This window comes from Capra hircus, chromosome 29 (assembly GCF_001704415.2).
Source record: "Capra hircus breed San Clemente chromosome 29, ASM170441v1, whole genome shotgun sequence".
NCBI classification, from domain to species: domain Eukaryota; kingdom Metazoa; phylum Chordata; class Mammalia; order Artiodactyla; family Bovidae; genus Capra; species Capra hircus.
In genome coordinates, this window is record NC_030836.1 from 33949744 (window position 1) to 33970098 (window position 20355).

At 48.2% G+C, this 20355-nt stretch overlaps 1 protein-coding gene across 5 annotated transcripts in view; it reads right to left on the reverse strand.

The window, feature by feature from the left end:
• NTM (neurotrimin) overlaps nt 1-20355 on the reverse strand; it is a 959643-nt gene that overhangs the window by 109901 nt on the left and 829387 nt on the right. For all 5 annotated transcript variants that reach the window (XM_013975868.2, XM_018043575.1, XM_018043572.1 and 2 more), the window contains one exon: nt 13076-13201. In XM_013975868.2, the coding sequence (XP_013831322.1) occupies nt 13076-13201 (126 nt within the window). The remainder of the gene's footprint in view (nt 1-13075; nt 13202-20355) is intronic.

Below are 20355 nucleotides of genomic sequence, written 5' to 3' on the forward strand. Positions count from 1 at the left end.
GCTGCAGCTGAAGCCTGTACAATGTGCTTTCCTTCCTTCCCTTGGTGACCTTGGGGGCTGGACCCCACCAGCCTCACACCCCTCACTTCATGGTGGGGGGGGCACGCAGGGAGGGGATCGCCTCCCCACCTTCGATGCTTTGCAGCTCTCACATCCCCCACTTTCCATGTCTGACGGCTCTGCCTCTGGAACACCCACCTCCTAAGAAAAATGCTGCCCCTGACCTCAGTTTCTGGGCTGAGCACCCCCCGGAATGTCTTTATTAACCAAAATCCAGCTATTCCCTGAGGTCGGCACCTCCTGAGGGGCTCTCAAGAAACTGTTGGGTTGTTGGTTTCAGCATCAGAGGCTGGGGTGATGGTCTCCCTCACCCCCCAAGGCAACTTGAAAATCTTTCACGTTCTTACTCTTTTATGTTCTTATTGAAAAACTTGATCTTCGAGCTCTTGCCTCTGACAATGTTGCATCTACACCCTCCCCACTTCCTGCTGCCAAGGACTGGTGTCCCAAACTCCCCATGATGCTTTGAGAACCTTCACTCCTGGATCACAGCCCTACTGGTCACTCTCCTGGGCCACTACCCGGCCTGATTTCAGCGTTCCCTTTGGTGACCTGTCAGATACTCGTGCCACCAGCCAGCTGGATCCTGCCTCCCCACGGACCTGTCCTTCATCTCAGCCCTTTGCCACCACTCTCATGGGCCCAAACGTGTCATTCTATGGAATCTGAAGTCACTAGTGAAAAGACCACCATTTCTGACTTGAACCTTGTAACAGTCTAGCATGCTTGCACAACTACTCACACTGCAAGCCCATGTTCACCTTTTTTGTTTTTTAATTATGCATTTGTTTGGCTGTGTCAAGTCTTAGCTGCAGCATGAAGGATTTTCTAGTTCCCTGACCAGGGATTAAACCCAAGGCCCCTGCATTGGGAGTGCAGAGTGTTAACCACTGGACCACAGGGAAGTCCAAGCCCGTGCTTATTTTACTCACTCACTCAGCAAATACTTAGCGACTGCCAGAGGGAAAGTGCAGCACGCTGTGCACTGGTGGACATGGTGGTAAATAAGGAGAAGCAGGCTCCCCACCCTCCTAAAGCTTAGAGTCCATTGAGAGGCGAGCAGGTACTGAGCAAGTCTTCCAGAGCCGGGTGGTCTCCATGACGATTCTGGAGCAGCCTGGATGTGTCATGATGGAAGGCCTGGGACTCAACAGCCAGCCCTGCCAGCAAAGTCCCAAATACCTCCTCCCCTAACCTCTATAGGGAATCTTCTTAATAAGTCCATTCGTATCTACTCTATGGAAGGCTGCAAACCCCAAACTGATGCTTGACAATCTCTCTGCCTCTTCTCCTGGTTAATTTTTTTCACAGTAATTACCAGATCACACACTCTCAGGTTCACTTTTCCTTGGATTTACTTTCTGTCTTTCCCAGTAGACTATAAGCTCTGTGAGACCAGGGATTCCATCTGCTTTGTCCTCCCATGGATCTGCATGGCCTGAGACAGCTGCAGAGAAGCAGGTGTTCAACAGCAATTGTTGAGTAAATAGTTGAATCAATGTAGAAACAACCAAGATTGTTTTGTCCAGAAGATTTTCTGGGCACAAAAATCCATGTCACCTTCTCTGCTTTAATCCTTTTTGGAGATGATGGGAGACAGAGGAAATAAATCAATGGAGGGAAGAAGCCATCCGTCTTTCTCGATCACACAGATGTCTGGCCGAATATTGTCAACCATTTTGACCCCGGTGAACCATCCCGTAAAGGGCAAAGCAGTGACGCGGGGAATTAGGAAGGAGCATGAGGCCTCCTGGGCTCCAGACCTGTTAAACACAAGGAGTCCAGAATCTGTCAAAGTAATGATTAAGCCCAAAGTCATTCCGTTTAACTCTTGCTAAGAGAAGAGAAGAGGGATTTGTTTGTGGGGCTAGGGGAGAGGGTTAATGTAGAAGAATCAACCTCTGTTAGAGCAAAGGGTAGGGTGATGCTCTTAGGCAAGGAAGGGCTACCTAGTCCTGACCCCAAACACCTAGGCAACCGTGGGACATCTGGAGAGCGTGTGCAGCCCAGCCTCGAGGGAGGCTGGCCCCTGGATCTGGAAGAACGGGAATTGGTATTCTGCTGATTGCTCTCTGACTGTCCTGGCTCCAGCAGGAAAGGCATTTTACACCCCTAGGAAGATGAAGTGTGCCAAATGCCACAAGGACACGGAGCGAAACTGAATGGAATCAGATAATGAAAAACATAGCCTGGCATCCAGCAATTTCTTTTCATATCTAAAGCCGTTAAAGTGTAAAACAACCTAATAATAACAATCAAAGCAGAAGACATACCATTGTGTGAGTGAATGATAGTATTTAACATGAGGAAGAAATATATCGAGTCAGAGAGCAGCTGCCACACTGCCAGGCGTGCTCCATGGTCCGGGGGGCGGGGGAGGGAAGAGAGCCTGAAGCTCACACAAGCTGCTCTGGGGAGGACGATGCCTCCCTTGAGAACTGAGCGCTGGCTGCGCGTGCTGGGGGCTGTGTCCGCTGCTCTTGGAGGTGATGGTACAAAGATCCACTGTAAGGCACCTGAGAGCCTGGGGAGGATGGAGCATGCTGGCCCAGCACAGAGCCCAGCCTGGAGCCCAGGGTCTAGACAAGAGTATGGCTGAACTTGTAGGAATACTGTGGAAAGCTGGGAGCCCGAGGACCACAGAGTCTGGGCAGAAAGGAGGCCTGAAAGAGAGCAGTCATGTCCCAGAGATGGAGAAGCCATGGGTCAAAAGCAACGCAGGGAAAAGAAAATGAATCTTGGAGAAAAACAAACATCGTATCTTAACGCATGCATATGGAATCTAGAAAAACAGTGCTGATGAACCTATTTGCAGGAAAGGATGGCGATGCAGATGTAGACAACGGGCTCGTGGACACAGTGGAGGGGGCAGAGAATATGACGAATGGAGAGAATAGCACCAGCCTATAAACACTGTCGTGTGTAAAGTGGAGAGCTGGTGAGAAGTGTACACAGGGAGCCTCGTCTGGCAGTCTGTGACGACTAGAGGGGTGGGATGGGGGAAGGCAGGGAGGCTCAAGAGGGAGGGGGTATATGTATAATTGCGGCTGATTCACGTTGCTGTACAGCAGAAAACCAATACAACATTATAAAAATTAAAAATTAAAAAGATTTTTTTAAAAAGAATACGAATCATGGAGTCAAAAAGGTTTGGAGTTGAACTTCACCTTTTTAATATCTGTGGGCCAGTTTTCCTATCAGCTCTCTATTTCTTCATTGCCAAAATGGAAATGATACCTACTTGTAAGGGCGTCTGTAGGAGTTAAGTGATATTATGGTATGGAAAGCAGAGTACCCGGCACAGAGCAAACAGTACCCAGCGGTGGCTCTCAAGTATGCATCACAATTGCCCGGGGATTTACCAAAATGCAGATTTCTGCGTCCCATCCAAGGTCTGGGGTGTGACCCAGGTGATGCCCGTGATGCTGGCCCAGGGACCACCCTTGGAGGGTCGCGCTGTACAGCACAGCGGTTAAGCACATGCCTTTTGGAGACACTGCGGCCGTGGCTGGGGTTTCAGCTCTGCCACTTGGAGCCCTGTGTCCTGGCCCACTTGTCTATGTTCCAAGCTTCAGCCCCCTCATCAGTAAAGCAGCTCATCACAGGACCTGCCTCACCCTGCTGTTGAGAAGAATTCATACGACTCTGCTGCAGGTTTAGAAGAGTGGATAGCACGTTTTTGAATATCCTCAGAGTCTTAGTTATTGTGGTTGGATAATAGAGACCCTTCCATTCAGACTCTAGGGAAAAAGCAGTCATCACAGGTCAAGATAAGATGCAGGATGGAAGAGCAGGTGTAATGTCAAAGCATCACAGCAAAGTCCTCGTGGCCAGGACAATCTGATCGCAAACTGTCTCCAAACTCTCCTGGCAGCTCCTGGTGAGTCTTGGCTATGGGATTCCTGAAGCCCTCATCTGGTCTAGGGGGATTCCTCGGAGAGGAGGTTCCATGGCTGTAGTGGAGGGTGATGCCCTGCAGAGGCCCTTCTTTACCCCCCAAAGAGCTGCCTGTCAGGTATGCTCCTCAGAGATGGGGTCTCCTGGCCTAGAGGGGCTGCCGTTTTAACCGGCCTTTGTAATAACTGAGCCAGGGCGGCGTAGCATCTGTGACGAAGACAATACAATCTCTCTGCTTTTTTGTTTCCTTTTTCGTTTCATCAAAACAGTTCTGCTTGGTAACGGTCACCAAGTACCCGCATAAATAGCCCAAGACTCGGGAGAGCGTGGGGGAGGATGCTGTTAGCAGTGCCTGCATTCAGCAGACGTCTCATTCTACAACATTTTTCAAGGGTTTTAAAATAATTGGGTAAAACCACAAACAGCGTCTGTGGTGTGCACTCCTGCCCTCGGTTTCTAGACGGAGGCTTGATTTCATATGTTCTCAATTGAGGCACATTGAACTCATTAATTTCCCCACTAGTCTTTTTATGATTTCCCTCTTCTTTGAAGTAGGAAGCTGCACAGCTCTAATATTGCTTTAAACCAGATCATAAATATTAAACTTACAAAACCCTTATTGACATTGGCAAATTTTACCCTAAATGTATCTATGTAGCCATAATGTTACAGTTAAAGAAAATTACAAAGTTAAAAGAGTGATCTATAAATGTCTCTCTCCACTTCCCTCTTTGCTACCTTTATCTGTGTTTAAACCATTTACTTAACGAGTTTGTGGATCGCTTTGCCCCATACCTGAAGATGGACCACTGGTTTATCTCTATCATAATGAACTGCTTTCTCTGTACAGTTGGACCTAATACCGTATGCACCCCTGCTCCCTGGGACAGGACATCCACCACTTTCCATTATGATGCAATTATTTTTTTTCTCCCACCATCAATGAGCGCTGTAATATCTTTTGCAATAGCAATTATGTGTTCCCTCCTGGGATGGCTACTTGGGGTACTCTGGGAATTTTAATCAAGCACCTATGTTAATTAGAAAATCATGGGAGTGAGGGAGGTGCTGAGGAAGCACCTTTGACTATCTATCCTTTCTGGCAATTGACCGAGCTTGAGTCCTTTTGTAAGGACTTAACCTTTTCAGAGGAAGGAATTTTAATTTCCTCCTTTTTGTTCTTGTCTTCTGGGTGGGAGAGAAGAGGAAGAGCTGGCCTGAGTGACGGAAGCCACCAGGGTTAGGCACCTGCTGTATGTTGTCAGCTGGCCACCCTGCATTGGGAAGCATGACTATCAAGCCACTTCGACCTTGGCAGCGCCTGGTTAGCTTTATTTTACTGACCAAGTGTCTGAGGCTCAGTCCTGGGTCACTAGGGAGCCTGTTCCCGGGGCGGGGAGGGGCAGGTGGAGAGGCATTTCTTATACAAACTCCTTTGATTGGTTTGTGAAACGTGATGATGCAGATATGACATTCCTGGATCTTACCCTTTTCTTGCTAAAGTTGATTTTGTTTTAAATTATGCACCAGACTCAACTTTTAACAGGGAAGAAACATACTCTATCTGCACTACCGGACGCTTGGCCCTTCCATGGTCCCCTACAGTGCCTGCCACCGTCAGGCACTGCGCTCGGCACTGGAGGTAAGGCAACCGCAGGATGCCTGCTGCTGCTCCCCTGATCCCATGGACACGGGGTCAGGGAGTCCTCCAGAGCCTTGGGGCAGTGGCGAACATCACCGCCGTGCAGAGTGCTGTGGAGTCTTGGGTGGAAGGACCGAGGTGCTCTGCTGGAAGAAAGTCACCAGAGGCTCTCAAACAGGTAGCCTTTGAGTCTGGTCTTAAGAAAAGAGTAGGACTTGATCGAGAAGCTGCAGGGAGATATGTGAGGAGAGCAGGGTGAGTCCTAGGAGGAGGTGAACCTCAAGCCCCAATGTGACCCACAGCACAAGCCGGAGGGCCCTTGCGGTCTATGACCAGATCCCGGAAGTTCCAGGTGCTTTGCCGAGAAGCAGGAACAAAATCCCAAGAAAGAAGAGGACCCAGGCACTGAGCTGTCGAAGGGAACGCAAACGCAGCTGGACCTGCCTTCAAAATCACCCATTTCGGGAAGGTCACTGCCAGCCAGAACAAGGAGTCACTGCAGGTGGTCAAAGCCTCAGACAAGGGCCAGACACTGCACACGTCTCAGAAGAAAGGACCAGCTGGACCATTCTCACCTGTCCTCAGGAAGCAGATGGAGAGAGCAGACACTCTGCTCATCACCCCAGCCCACCTGTGGGAAGCAACACCTCAGGGAAGAAGCCTTCTGCTCACTGCCTCGCCCGGATTCCAACCTTCCAGTGGAAGACAGGCGGGCCCCTCACAGCTCAGCAGGTCCCCTTGCCAGGGAGCCTCCCTGACATGGAGCCAAAGAACATAGATCCCCAGGCCGCCACTCCTTCAGGCCCCTGTTTCTCGGGAACTTAGGCTAATCCCTGGCTTCACACACCTTGGCCATGACTGGAGCGTTGATTCAGTCACTGAGGTCCGTGCCCCCTGCACCCCCACCCGGCTTATGGCAGAAAAAATATATCACTTGTACCACTAATTTCAGGGCAGCCACCAGAACAAGGTTCCACGAGTTGTCCAGGGTGGGCGTAGATAGAGGCCTTTCAAGAAGATCTTTGTCTTTCCTGCGTCTTTTTTTTGGCCCCCTCCTTTGGGGTGGTGAACATTGGTGGGCGAGGTGAAGCCCTGAGTCCCACTTTGTCCTCCTTCCCTCCCAGCCCCGGCGCCTCTCTGCCGGCGACTTCTTTTCTCGTTGGCCGTCCTAATGATCCCTGTACCACGCGGGGCCCCTGACGCGGGTGCTGACAGGCTGCTCATTAGTGCCAGGGTGCCGCGTCAGCCGGTGGCATGCTGGAGCTCCACTGCTGACACCCTTCCGCAGAGCTGTCACCAGAGTTGCGGCACCTGCCAGCTTTGGTTGAACTCAAGCTGTGATACTTCCAGTGCCAATTAGTGTGCCCGTGTCCTGCTTGGCTGGGGAGGGAGGCCTGTCAATGCTGACAAATGGGAAACAGGTGGGCATGGGGCCAGGGGAGGGCCTGGGGGGCGGGTCAGGGAGGGCTCAGAACATTGGAGAAGCCCTCCCATCCGCGGGTCACCCTGTCCTCACCAGCTGGTGCCTTTGAAGGCTCTGAGAAACAAGGATGGGCCTGGACAGCCGACAGCCCCCTGGGTCCTCAAGTCCAGCAGGAGAGCTCAGGGAGGAGGTGGAAGGGAATGGGCAGCGGAGGCAGGTGGCCCACCCCCACAGGTGAGGGTGTGGAAGGCTTGCAGAAGCATCCACTCTGTGCTGTGGGAAGAGATGGACTTGGTGTGCAGCTCAATGGATGGACAGTCTGGCTCTAACTCTGCACCCCTCAACCCTGGGGTCTTTGTGGGGCCTGAGAAGAAACATTCCACCTCTACTCCACCTCACTTCATACACTGAAGGATGGAGGGGAGACGTTTTAAATAATATTCCTTTTTTTTTTTGTACTGATTTCTTTCTTTGTATTATTATTTTTAACCCATGAGGAACAGTATATTTTCATGGACTACTGAATTCATTCTCTCTGGGAATACCCAGGATTGATTTACAAAACCATTGGAAGTTGTTGTGGGTTTAGGCACAGGCGGGTTGGGATGATGAGCAAGTGTACAAAAGGCTCAGGTGCCCGGAAGGGCCCGGTGAATTACGTGTCAGAGAAACACAGACATTGCAAGAGAAACTGCAGTGAGGCAGGGATAAGGGCAGAAGGCAGCCCACCCAAGATCCACTTCCAAAGATGTTCGGGAGCCATCTCAGCCCTTGCAAAAGAGAACTCGCAAAGGACTCACTCCTTCAAGGAGACGTCCAGCTGCCACAGCAGCTGCCCCGCCAGAGGGACTTTGAGAAAGACTTGAGAAAATCTCCTGAGAAAAAGACTGGAGAAAATCTCCTGGAGACTCACTGGCAGAGTCTCAGTAAGAAACACACCAGCTCTGGACCACAATATCAAGTGGAGGAGAATCCCTCAAGGATGCAGATGAAATCTTTGAATTAGGTAGGAGAACGGTCATGCCCTTGGGGGTACCAGCAAGCACAAGTGCTGTTTATGGAATCAACACATATTTCTTAGATGCTTTCTGGGTGCTGGGTATTGAGTTAGGTGGTAGAAGATCTGAGAAAAGAGAGACACAGGCTCTGGTCTCAAAGAACTCATGAGCCAGAATCTGGACATCTCTGTGGACTGATCCCTGGACCCTCCTGAGCCCCCAGCCAATACCCAAGTTGGAAGCTTCCTCTCAATAGCCTTGGTGACATAGTCATTTTCAGTGTTGTATTTGATGGGATAAAGGCTGAGGTAGGTGTACCCAGGAGGACTGCTTCTTTTAGGATGGTCAGGGAGTCCAGACCCCATAGGTACAGTAGCTGGACTCAGCCTTCAACTGGGCTTCATGAGGGGCTCCCAGGGAGGTGGAAATACAGAAATCTCAGCTTCCTCTCTAAAGTTCTGACAGCCCAGCGGAAGCTGGAGACATAAAACTGGGCTTTGAGAATACTTTCCTATGAATTGTGAGGTCCAAAAAAGCATCTCTTAGGACACGCTGGAAGAGGTGGGATATCTGTTTACTTAGAAGACTCGGAGGAATAGACAGCATTAAAGGTATTCTTTTGGAAAGGAAGAGCTGTGCTAAGATACATTCTTGAACATCTCGAGAAGGCAAAGAGAAGACAAGACACAGAATCACAAGTGGCGGGGCGAGGGGGGGGGCTGTGTCTGCGGGACTTTGGGGACCACTGCTGGTCCTTCAGTGCCTGGAGCAGCAGGTTAAAATGGGGGATTTGGCAAGAGGCCACTGCAACATTTGTGTAGCTCTAGGTGGCATTTCTGTAGGAGAAAGTGAGATGGGCTTTTTGTCCTGAAAAGACCAAGGCAACACCTGAACCCTTGCAAACGGTGTGTACAGTGAGGGCAGGTATCTCTACAAAGCTGGTACACCTTCTCCTTGAACTCCTGGGAGCTCTAAGTGCATGAGGGGAGCCAATAAGACATGCAACCAGTACCAACGGGTGAAATGTTACTTCTCACATCCCACGGCAATGGCAAGAGGTGGCCTTAGAAGTTTTACCTTCTCTCTATTCTGGACAGGGACAGGTGACACTTTCGCCTTCTGATGTAATGTGCCAAGCAGACACATTCTGAGAAAGACCCTGCCACCCCCTCCCCACCATAAGATCACTCCCAGCTTCTGTATATCTGGATACATAAGCCACTATTATACAACGGTGGTTAACACGTCTTTATTTTGTTTCCACATAAAAGGCAGTGAAAGCTGGGACCTTATGTTAAGTGAAATAAGTGAGAGAGAGAAAGACAAATATCATATGATCTCACTTATATGGGAATATATATATATATACATATATATATATATATACATACACAAACTAAACCAAAACACATAGATACGGAGAACAGAATAAAGGTTACTGGAGGGGAGGTGGGGTGGGGGCAGGTAGTGAAATGGGAGCAGGGGGTCAACTGTATGGAGGTGGATGGAAGCCAGCCTTTTGGCGGTGAGCTCACTGTAGCATATACAGAAGTCAAAATACAATATTTTATGCATGGAACTTATACAATGTTATAAACCAATGTCAGCTTATTGCAGGGAGCACCATCTGAGTTGTGATAGAGGATACTAGGAGTTTTCAGAAATGTGAAGAACAAACAGATCACTCAGGAGAGAAGACGTAGTGAAGGCATCAAGGTTGCCCACAGTGCTTGGCCCGGGTCCGCCCTCCGGACGGAGGGCTTTCAGGGGTGTGAGTATAATAACAATGACCTTGACTGAGTGACCTGCCCACACAGAGTGGCAGCAGGGATGACAGAGGCTCTGTCTGTGGAGCCTTCGCTCGGGTGCAGGGCATCTTTCCTTCCAAGGAACCCCCATCCTGTCCACTTGTATGTAAAATAAGCCGCATTTTGCAGACACTCAGTAGGGTGAGATGAAGCTCTGGCCGCTAAGGGTCTCCAGCTTCAGTTTGGTCTCAGCCACCGCCCAATGACAGCTCTCATCTCCAAATAATCAGTCACCGAGAAAGCAGCACCCCGTGAGCCCCGAGGTGATTAGTTACCACGTGGCATGTCTCTCGTCAGCTTGAATCTGGGTAGCTAATCCTGACCGGGGATCTGGGAAAAGCTACGCGTCTAAATTACTCTGATCCACAGGTAGATTCTGATTATCCTGCTCCTCTCCATCCTGATCCATCTTCTGTTTCCATAGCAGCTAAAACCCCAGGAAAATGGATGCCTCTGGCCAGGGCTCAGGTAAAGTCTCCCGGGAAAATGAGGCGGCTGGATGGCCGGGGTGGGAGAAGGATGCTAACGTACAGCGGTGCGAACCTCAGCAGGAAGAGCGGAGAAGGTGCCAACGCAGTGGGGAGACAGAAGTGATTGTGAGGGGAAGACAGAGAAAAGGAGATGACAGTGTGGGATGAAATGGGATGGAAGGGGAACGTGCAGGAGGCTGTGAGAGACGGGAAAGCAGAGGAAAAGAGAGCATGAAAGGGCAGGACAAAAAGAAGAGACGTACGGAGGAGAAGGGAAGAAAGGGAAGAAAAGGAAAGGGGGAAAAAGAACCCAGAAAAGGACAAAGAGCTGCAGGGCCAGAGGAGGGATGAGAAAAGACATCCAACAGGAGTCAGAGGCGGACTTGCAGGGTGGAGGGCCAGGTGCTTCCTGATAGAAGCAAAGTCCATGATGCTGAGATGATGAATGCTCTGCGGATTCTAAAGGCATGGACCGTCCCAGCGTCCAGCGGCACTGAGGACCCGACATTTTCAGGGATGAATGGCGTGCCCCTTGAACCAGAAAGTCTGTCCACCTGGATTACCTTCCCTGGGATGTGCCCCAAGACCACTTTTCATCACTAGTGATCTTAGGTACAGTGAAACCTCCTCCAAGGTTGGGGGCCATGCCACCTGCAAGGTCAGTTCCAGTTAAGAGACTGGCAGAAATGCAAGCATCTCTCTGATTCCCTCGCTCACAGTGAAGGTCTCAAGTGCACAGTGGCTACGGAGAGTTCTCAGGGTTTCAGCTAAACACACTGAAAATCTCACCCCTTCTGTGACAATGTCCTTAGGGCGACTTGTCACCCCAAGTGAGGGAATTTGCTATCTGGGGCCTATGCAGTCTTCTTCAACTGATTGCATTAAATCCAAGGTGTAGTGGACCCTGCGACGCCCTGCCTTCTTCAGGAACGGAGGACGCCTGCCCCGGGGTGGACCAGACAGTCCTCAGCTCCAGTAGGAAGAGAGATACCTGGCCTGGGCTCACAGCTCAAATTCTCTGACCAACTACGGTCCTGTTGTAAAAGGTCACCCCCATACCTTCAGTAGGGGACAATCCGCCCTGTCTTCAGAATACCCCACAGGCATCCTGCTCTCACACATGGCACCACAGTCAACCTCTCTCCCAGCCCGACCCCCACTGCCCTTTCACAGGGCTGAGCCCAGGGCCACCTCCGATAAACTTCTAGCTCACCAATCACCATCTCTGGGTCTGCTTTAGGGGGACTCAGACTGTAGCACCAAACAAATGACCACTCCTGCAGTGACTTTAGCATCTTCATTTTTATTGAAATATAGTTGATGTACAATAGTGGGTTAGTTTCAGATGTACAACAGAGTGATTCAGTTTTGCATATATATAATATGCATATATCTCTCTCAAATCCTTTTCCATTATAGGTTATTACAAGATATTAAGGTTAATTCCCTGTGCTTTACAGTAGGCCCTGGTTGTTTGTCTATTTCACAATAGTGGGTATCTGCCCTTTAGCATCTTAAACCTTCGTAAGCCAACAATGCCTACATATAAACACACACATACATACACACATACGTACATGAGTGTATTTTAGGCTAGCCAGATACAAGCAATGAAATTTAAGGATTTTTATTCAGGTCTCAGCTCAGATGTCACCATGTCAAACACCTTTCCTGACCAAACCTCTTGTCCTTCTGTCAACATATACTGTTCTATTTTCCCATCCTTATCGCCACTTATTATTATTATTAATATCACTGGTTATTTGTATCGTGAGGATGTGAGCTCATGAGAGCAGAGACTTGCCTGTTGTGGCTTATCGCTATATCCCCAAGCACTCAGTCGACATTTAAGAACAAATGAAACCATGTAACGCACCTTCCATAAAAGCTAGCTTTATAATATATGACGCCCACGCTCAGTCCCTTAAGTTACGTCTGACTCTTTGTGCCCCGATGGACTGTAGCCCACCAGGCTCCTCTGTCCATGGGCTTCTCCAGGCAAGAATACTGGAGTGGGTGGCCATGCCCTCCTCCAGGGGATCTTCCCGATCCGGGGATCGAACCCTCGTCTCCGGCATCTCCTGCACTACCGGTGGATTCTTCACTGCTGAGCCACCGGGGAAGTCCTTAATAAAGGCATCTCGCTTTAGATTGTTAAAGTTTCAGGTTCAGTCTATGCAAGCACAAAACAACACTTGGTCTGGTCTACAAAACACCTAGATTAGACAAAGTGAGTTGTGCAATTTAGTCACACATTAAGTGATATTTGTTATCTAGGATTAATCAGAGGAGAACGACACAAGGACTCATGGCCTGGAGACCAGATACTTGGCAATGTTGAAGCAGTACAGGCCTGGAAACGTTCCTTTTAGGAACGTGGCCATTCCAAGCTCTCATCCATCATTGTGTGTCTGTGTTTTCTCTCTCTTACCACAGCCAGCTGAACAATGCCACCAACACCGAACTGAGCACTCTACCGTCCAATGTGAACAGAAAAGTCACCCAGGACATCTCACCACCCTTTCACCCAGAAACAAGGGAGATTACTCTCCCAGGGATTGCATCAATCCTCCAGTGTGATTTCTGGACTCCTAGAGGTTATGCTCGTCTTGCATTGAGAACACCGATATTCTCTGTGGAGCTACGAGTATGCAGTTATCAGGCCACCAAGAATGCGGGATCCTTGTGACCAGGCCACCAGCACCATAACCTCCTGCCACAGCCAACGATTCTCCCACTTCCGCGCATGACACGATGTCCCAAGCCGCTTCTCTTACCTTTGGGGGAGATGTGTCTCCAGGTAACCGTGGGCTCTGGTCTACCCGTTGCTATGCAGGTGAGGCTGATGTTGTTGCCTTCGTTAATGGAGATATCTGAAGAGATCTCCACAATTTTGGGAGATACTGTGGAGACGAAACAGGTAGAAGGAAAATTAAAATTTTGCTGAGATATTTCTTTGTTGTCTTCGAAGGGGAGTGGGCAGAATAACCCAGGGACAGAAACACAGGGGCTACAGTCAATGAGGAGGAACCAGAGGGATCACCTTACACTTGAGAGAAACATCTCACCTTGACTTCAGCTTCTATTTCCTCCTATTTAAAGGCAACGTCGGAGAGCCTGGGAAGGTGGCTCAGATGGTAAAGAATCTGCCTGCAATGCAGAAGGCACAGGTTCGATCCCTGGGTTAGGAGATACCCTGAAGAAGGGAATGGCAACCCATTCTGGTGTTCTTGCCTGAAGAATTGCATGGACAAAGGAGCTTGGCAGGCCATACTTCATGGGATTGCAAAGAGTTGGACACAACTGAGCCACAAACACTTTTACTATGTATTTTCATAGTAAAAATACAACAAATATTTATAGGATGGAATTAGAACGGTTGCTCAAAGGAACCACTTCCCCAACTAGCTACATGTTTATAACAACCTCAAAACCAGGCCAATAACACGTGTCATTTCAGGTCTGCCACCATTGGTTCTGACACACTAGTGCTTCAAGTTTAGGTGGCCTCTCTGTCCAATTCTCATAGGAGTCTTCACATGAGTTTTCCTCCTTCAATCAGCACGCCTCTGAGCCACCCCCAAGTGTCTTTCCAGAACCCATGATCCCCGAAGACACGATGTCACCTGGCCTGCAGGAGACCCCAGGCAAGCTGAGTATCACCCTTATTTCCCAGATGCAGCTAATACCCCCAGCACAACACTCACACAAAAATAAGACTAGTTGGAACTTTCTGCGCTTGTCTTTTCTCTTCTGGAACTATTCATCACTCACTCCTGATTATGCTGGATTTTCTCCTCCAGAAATGGGGGTGTCTGCAGATAGCTGTTCTTGGCCATTTTCCCTCCTTCTCCTGAAAACTGACTTCCCATCCATCTCTAAGCCCCACCCAACCAGGAATGCACATTAACAAGCATTCACTGGACTTTGTTTCCTGAGCCTCAAGCCCTTGCTTCTGGTTTTGATCCCCTAGCACCTTTCTCCAACTGTCTAGACTGACTGGAATCGTTCAAGGCCTGGCTGAGCCAGCATCCCTTCCAGGAGGTCTTCCAGGCCATGCCCAAGGGCACTGCCTCTCCATCCTGGAGACCATGTAGCTTCCTCCACAGTATTAAAATAAGCTGGCTTATGTAACATGTGTCATTTTTTTCCCTTGACTAGACATGATCATACAGGAAGACACTGTATAGGAGCCTTGCTCATCATTTTATTTTCTGCTGTCTCCAATACAGCACCTTGCATAAAGCTAGCACCAATTCATCATTTTTAGACTTAAATCCACATGGAGCTTCAGGTAGAAGCAGTGTGAAGGAGGATGTAGCCAGGGCTAGGGAGTGACCCCAACCTCTAAGATCTGAAACTTCTAAGACATATCATTGTGATTTATGGCTGTGTCATTATAAAAGCTAAACTGAAACTTCCAGAAGGGAAAGAAACTTGATGAGTTAATGACTGAACACTTGATTTGCTGACCATCTGAAGGATCCCAATTCCTAAGCTCTCTAAGTCATTTAAATCTGATGCATTTTATACACAGTTTTAACTGGGATGTAATTCTTGAAGCCCCAGCCCTGATCCTGCCCCCACTTGGCAATCGCACAGCCTTGCCTGTTTCTCAGAGGACAGGCTGCTGCAGAATGACGGTGCTGGCCTTGCAGACATCGCTTCAACTCTGCAGGTAAGTAATTTATTGATCTGTAAAGCACTCTGAGATGCTCTGCAAGGGATTATGTCACGCCAACGCCACGCAATAAAATAAAAAATGATGGACTTTGTGAACACAGGGTGATTTAGGGTTTGTAGTTGGAAGTGTGCTCAAAGTACATTTTAAGTGGAAATCAGGCTGGGTAATGAATTACTCTTGCTTTGGAAGGGCTTGCTGGGAGTTCATTTTCCTGGCTTCTTACATGATAGCTAATCTGCTAATCATACACTAGAGAACAATGGACAGTCCCCGAGTGGAAGAGGAGGCACTTTGGGCCAGAGCTGTCAGCAGAGTGAGTATATCAAATGAGACCATCACACCTCATGCTTGGAAGAATCATCTAGAATTGTCTCCCTCCTCTCACAACTGGAACTCATCCAACTCATGCAGCTGAAGTTGGTGAAATGCTCGCTGGCCTTTCAAGCCTGCCTCAGAGTAGAGCTGGAAGATGGCAGATTGCCCTCAGATGAACTTGAAAGGCAGATGATTCAGGGCAGAGAGGTGAGGTGGTCTGACCAGAGGTGCAATCCCAATTATCAGAACCGAACTGGCACAGTGCCTAAGATGCAAGGAGATTACAAGTATCATTGTCCAGGTGGCAACTTCTAACATGCTGTCAGTATGTGAAAGTAAACTAAATTGACAAGGATGCACTGTGATAGTGGCTAATACATGTTCATAAGAAGATTTTGGCCAATGGATAGGGCTACTTACAATTTTATTTTGTTTCCATGGATACGTCCTGCATCTTACCTTGGCTAATCGAGCAGGCTGTTAGAAACATACTAAGATTGCATTGCTTTCATTCACACATGTGTTCATTCATTCACCCACCAATATTCCCTGAGTACTTCCATATGCCAGTGTTGTGCTCAGCCCCAAGGACATGACAATAAAAAGACATAGTGCTTGTCCTCAAGGAGTCCACAGTCTAGAGATGCAAAAACCAGAACAGAAACAAATCCCTTTAATGTAATATAATAAGGTGGTGAGGAAATGCAGAGAGAGACACCCTAGCCAGTCTGGAGATGGATGTCATGGAGGGCTCTTTGGATATGAGACACCTCAGACAAGTCCCAAGAGATAAGTAAACATCAATCAGTTCTGAGGAGGAAAGGCATTCCAGGCAAAGGAGGTGATGTTATAAAAATCCTATTATTAAGACTTTTGATGGCCAGGCATCATTGTCAATGGAAGAATAGCTACTGAAGGAGGAAGGGCCAAAAGTCACTCATCAAACATTGAGTAAGAAACTTCCCTGATGGTCTAGTGGTTAAGATTTTGCCTTCCAATGCAGAGGGTGTGGGTTTGATCCCTGCTCGGGGGTGTTAAGGTCCCACATGCCTTATGGTCAAAAAATTAAAACATAAAACAGAAGCAATATTGTAATAAACTCAATAAAGACTTTAAAATTGGTCCACATTGAAAAAGAAAAAGCATTGAGTGAACACCTACTGCATACATAACTGTAGGTTAGGTGTGTACATGATGTGCAGAAATGCATGTTTTGTGGACCCTCCATGACCTTACAATCTATTGGGGGAAACTGCCTATAAACATTCAAGTGTATCACAGGGTTGTGTGTGACTGGACACCAGCAGTACAGACATTAAGTTCCGTGAGTTAGTGTGGGAGAATCACAGCCAGTGAGGGTATGGGAACAGCTTCTCCTGGGCCACAGAGTCTAGTGTTGGGATCGACAATGGAGATACAATCAAGAAGGTGAAGGAAGTGAAGCTGCTTCAGGTGGGACAGAAGTGCACGGGCGCAGATGGGAAGGCAGGAATCCAGGATGCACGTGAGGATGCAGAGGCAGTGGAGAGCAGTGGTCCAGATCCTGGATCTACTGCACTCAAGCTGGGCAGTCTTGGCTCCATCACCTCAACCTTCTGTGCTTCACACCTTCATGTCATGAAGCCAAATGCATGTACTTCACAGGGTTCTTCTCAGGACTTAGGGGTAAGTTTGCGAAATGTACTTACAGAGGTTCCAACCTATGTGAAGTATGCAATAAGTGAGTTTTAGTATTAGGTGAGGACTTCCCTGGTGGCTCATCAGGAAAGAATTGCCTGCAAGGCAGGAGACATGAGTAGACATGGGTTGGATCCCTGGGTCAGGAAGATCCCCTGGAGGAGGAAATGGCAACCCATTCCAGTATTCTTGCCTAGGAAATCCCATGGACATTGGAGCCTGGCGGGGTACAGTCCATAGGGTCACAAAGAGTTGGACAAGACTGAGCATGCACACACAGCGCTTGGCAAATATGTATGTCACGTCAACACAAAATGAATGGTAGATAAATTTAACCCACTCAAGGATTAACCCACTTCCTGGGTTTTAACTCCATCCCATAGGCAATGGCAAGCATTTGAAATTGTTTAAAAGAGGAAATACTATATATAGGTATATAGTAAATATATATACATATTAATATGCTTTAAGCAAAATAAGCTTGTAACAAGGTGTCAGAGAGAGCAAATACACAGAAATTCGAGTTGAGAAATCAATTTCTACAAGTGATCTTCAAGGCCTGGGTTAAACCATGAGCTCTGTAAGGGTGGAAAGAAAAGGGTGGGTTTGAGAGCAATGCCAAGGTCAAGCCGTGGTGCCTGGGGATTTCCCAGGTGGAGGATTCAGGAGCCTGAAGTCTGACATGAAGGCTGTTCTGTTCAACAGCAGCTGGATGGCTCATTCATTTACATTACATGAGTAACTTCTTTGGGGCAGAACATCAGTTTGATTCTGTATTAGACAAGCTCCTGGGGATGACGAGGGACCAGCAGACTGGCAGGACTGTCTTCTTGGCAGCTGGGATCACACAATCGAGGTCTGGGGTGAGTCTGAGATCTGCAAAGAGTCCATGGACCCTTAAAAGAGGCCATCAGCTTATTTCCACATAGATGCGTGTGACATCTCTGCTAACTTCTGAGGTCTGAATCTAGAAAATCTATCCCTATCGAACCAGAACAATTGGGAAATGGTCAGGTTAGGTTTGGAAAGAAAGGTGGAAACCCCCTCAGCCATGCTCTTTGGATCGAGTTCCACGTTAATGTATTATGTTAAGGTATAATCTGGCTCTTATTGAATTTTAATTCAAATGTGTAAATAATTAAATAACATAATTATTAAAACAGTATTCTGGGGAACTGCCTCACTCTTCATGTAGCCTCCACTGCCCAGGTGTTAAGTTCTAATAATTATGTCATTAATAAATAGCAATTGGCTGTTTTTAGCACACAGTAGATACCCTATTAAATGCAAATTAAGATGCTTTATTAGCCTTTCACGGTCCTGTGGGGCTGAGGATGTGCAGAAGTGCCTTGGACCAGGCTCCTGAGGACACATGCAGATCTAAGCATCCTAGATGCTGCCTTTGCTGCTGAGGGCATGTGCCCCCTCCTCACACCCACCCCCTGACCCTCACCTCCTCTCTGCAGTGAAGATCTGAGATGCCCATGGCAGCTAGGGACTGCTCTCACAGCAAGGGTTGCATCACAGCTAAGGCCTTGGGACCTGTGTCTTTACAGAATTAAAAGGACCCATCTGGAATACCCCCGGCTTTCCTGGTGTCCAGAAACACCCAGGCCTGTGCCCATAACCTGGTGTAGGAATGTCCAGCCACTGGCTTCCCTTCCTCCCCAAACACCTCGGGTCATTCTCTGGTTCTTCATAGTTTCCTTGCTCCCCACTCTTCACCCGGCCAGGTCTGTCTTGCTCTTTAAATCTTAGCTCCTCCAGGAAGCCTTCCTCCATCATCTTTCCTGATGTAGAACACCCCACACCAGATTATTGCATATGGTCTGCTCTCCCAAGGAAAATATAAGCCCAACTGGTTGTCTTGTTCACACAGCACGACGCCAGAACACAGTTTGTGTTCAACATGTAGGTTTTGAATGAATGAATGAATGAATGAGTGCTTTGACAAGGCCATATGGAAATAACTAAACCTCCTCAACATCTCTAAATAGCCCTTGAAGGCTTTCAGAGTATATAATAATTTCAATGGTTCCTGTTTGTTAAATTGTTGTTTTCCAGTAACTAAGTCATATTCAACTCTTTGAAACCCCAAGAACTGTAGCTCACCACTCCTCTGTCCATGGGACTTCCTAGACAAGAATACTGGAGAGGGTTGTCATTTCCTCCTCCAGGGGGTCTTCCTTACCCAGGGATCGAACCTATGTCTCCTGCATCTCCTGCATTGACAGGTGGGTTCTTCACCCTGCACACCACCTGGGAAGCCCCACTTTATCTTAGCCCTGCATTAATCCCACAAGTAGATATTATCTCCAAGCTGACCAACTATCCTGGTTTACCTGGAAGTTGGGCTTCCCTGGTGGCTCAGACAGGAAAGAATCTGCCTGCAATGCAGGAAACTTGGGTTCGATCCCCGGGTTGGGAATTTCAAGGCTGAAACCAGAAGAGTTCCAGGCAATCGGAGACGCCTGGGTCACCCTCGTTGTTTCCTTCCCTACATCTTACAGGTGAAGGTACATCTTCATCTGTAAAGTGTAGGGAGTTTATAAAGCAGAATTTTAAAGTGTTTTCTTTTTAATGAGCAGATAGATGGGTTAGAAAAATAAGAAATGCATGTTGAATCATGGATGGGCACACAAAAATAGAATTCGACCATCTCATATACGCACTGAGACTGTGAATTTCTGTTATGCATTAGAAATTTTATAGGAAGTGTGACTCCATTATTTTATTTTATCTCACAAGAATGTTATGAGATGGCACTATTATGATTCCGATTTACAGATGAAGAAACTAAGGCTTTGTGAGCTGTTAGTGATGTGTGCCAGGTTATCCAGATGATGAGACAGACTGCAGCTTATGTCTGATCCCAGATGGATTCTCTGCACACAGGTACTGCAGTGAGTGGGTGCCCTGCCTGGGGTCTTGCTGACGCACCCTCCCATGGCGGGCACCTGGCTTTGCAGCTCCCTGTGACCACCTGTCCACACACAGCCCTTGGTTATTCCTACATAGCATCGGTCTCTATCAGGAGAGTGGGTGAGAGGTTTCATCAGCATACTTTTGGACTTTCCAGTGTCTGCATGACGGTGTCATTATCTTCCCTATCCATCACTGCCTCTTCCTAACCTTCCTTCTCGTTTGCATCGGCCTCGCCCTGTACACTGGACCCCAGAGCCGCAGCTCCTGGGAAGCGCTCATGCGAGGCAGGCTGTAACTGCCGCCTCTTGCAACCAGGGGTCCTAGCTGTCCCTGTATCGTGACAGAGAAATGATCCATCAAACCCACTGCTGAGTCCACTGAGGGGCATCCTCTTGGCTTATTTTGTCTGAAAAGACTAGTCAGCCTGTCTTTTCTTCGTTCCTTTTCCCTTCTTCC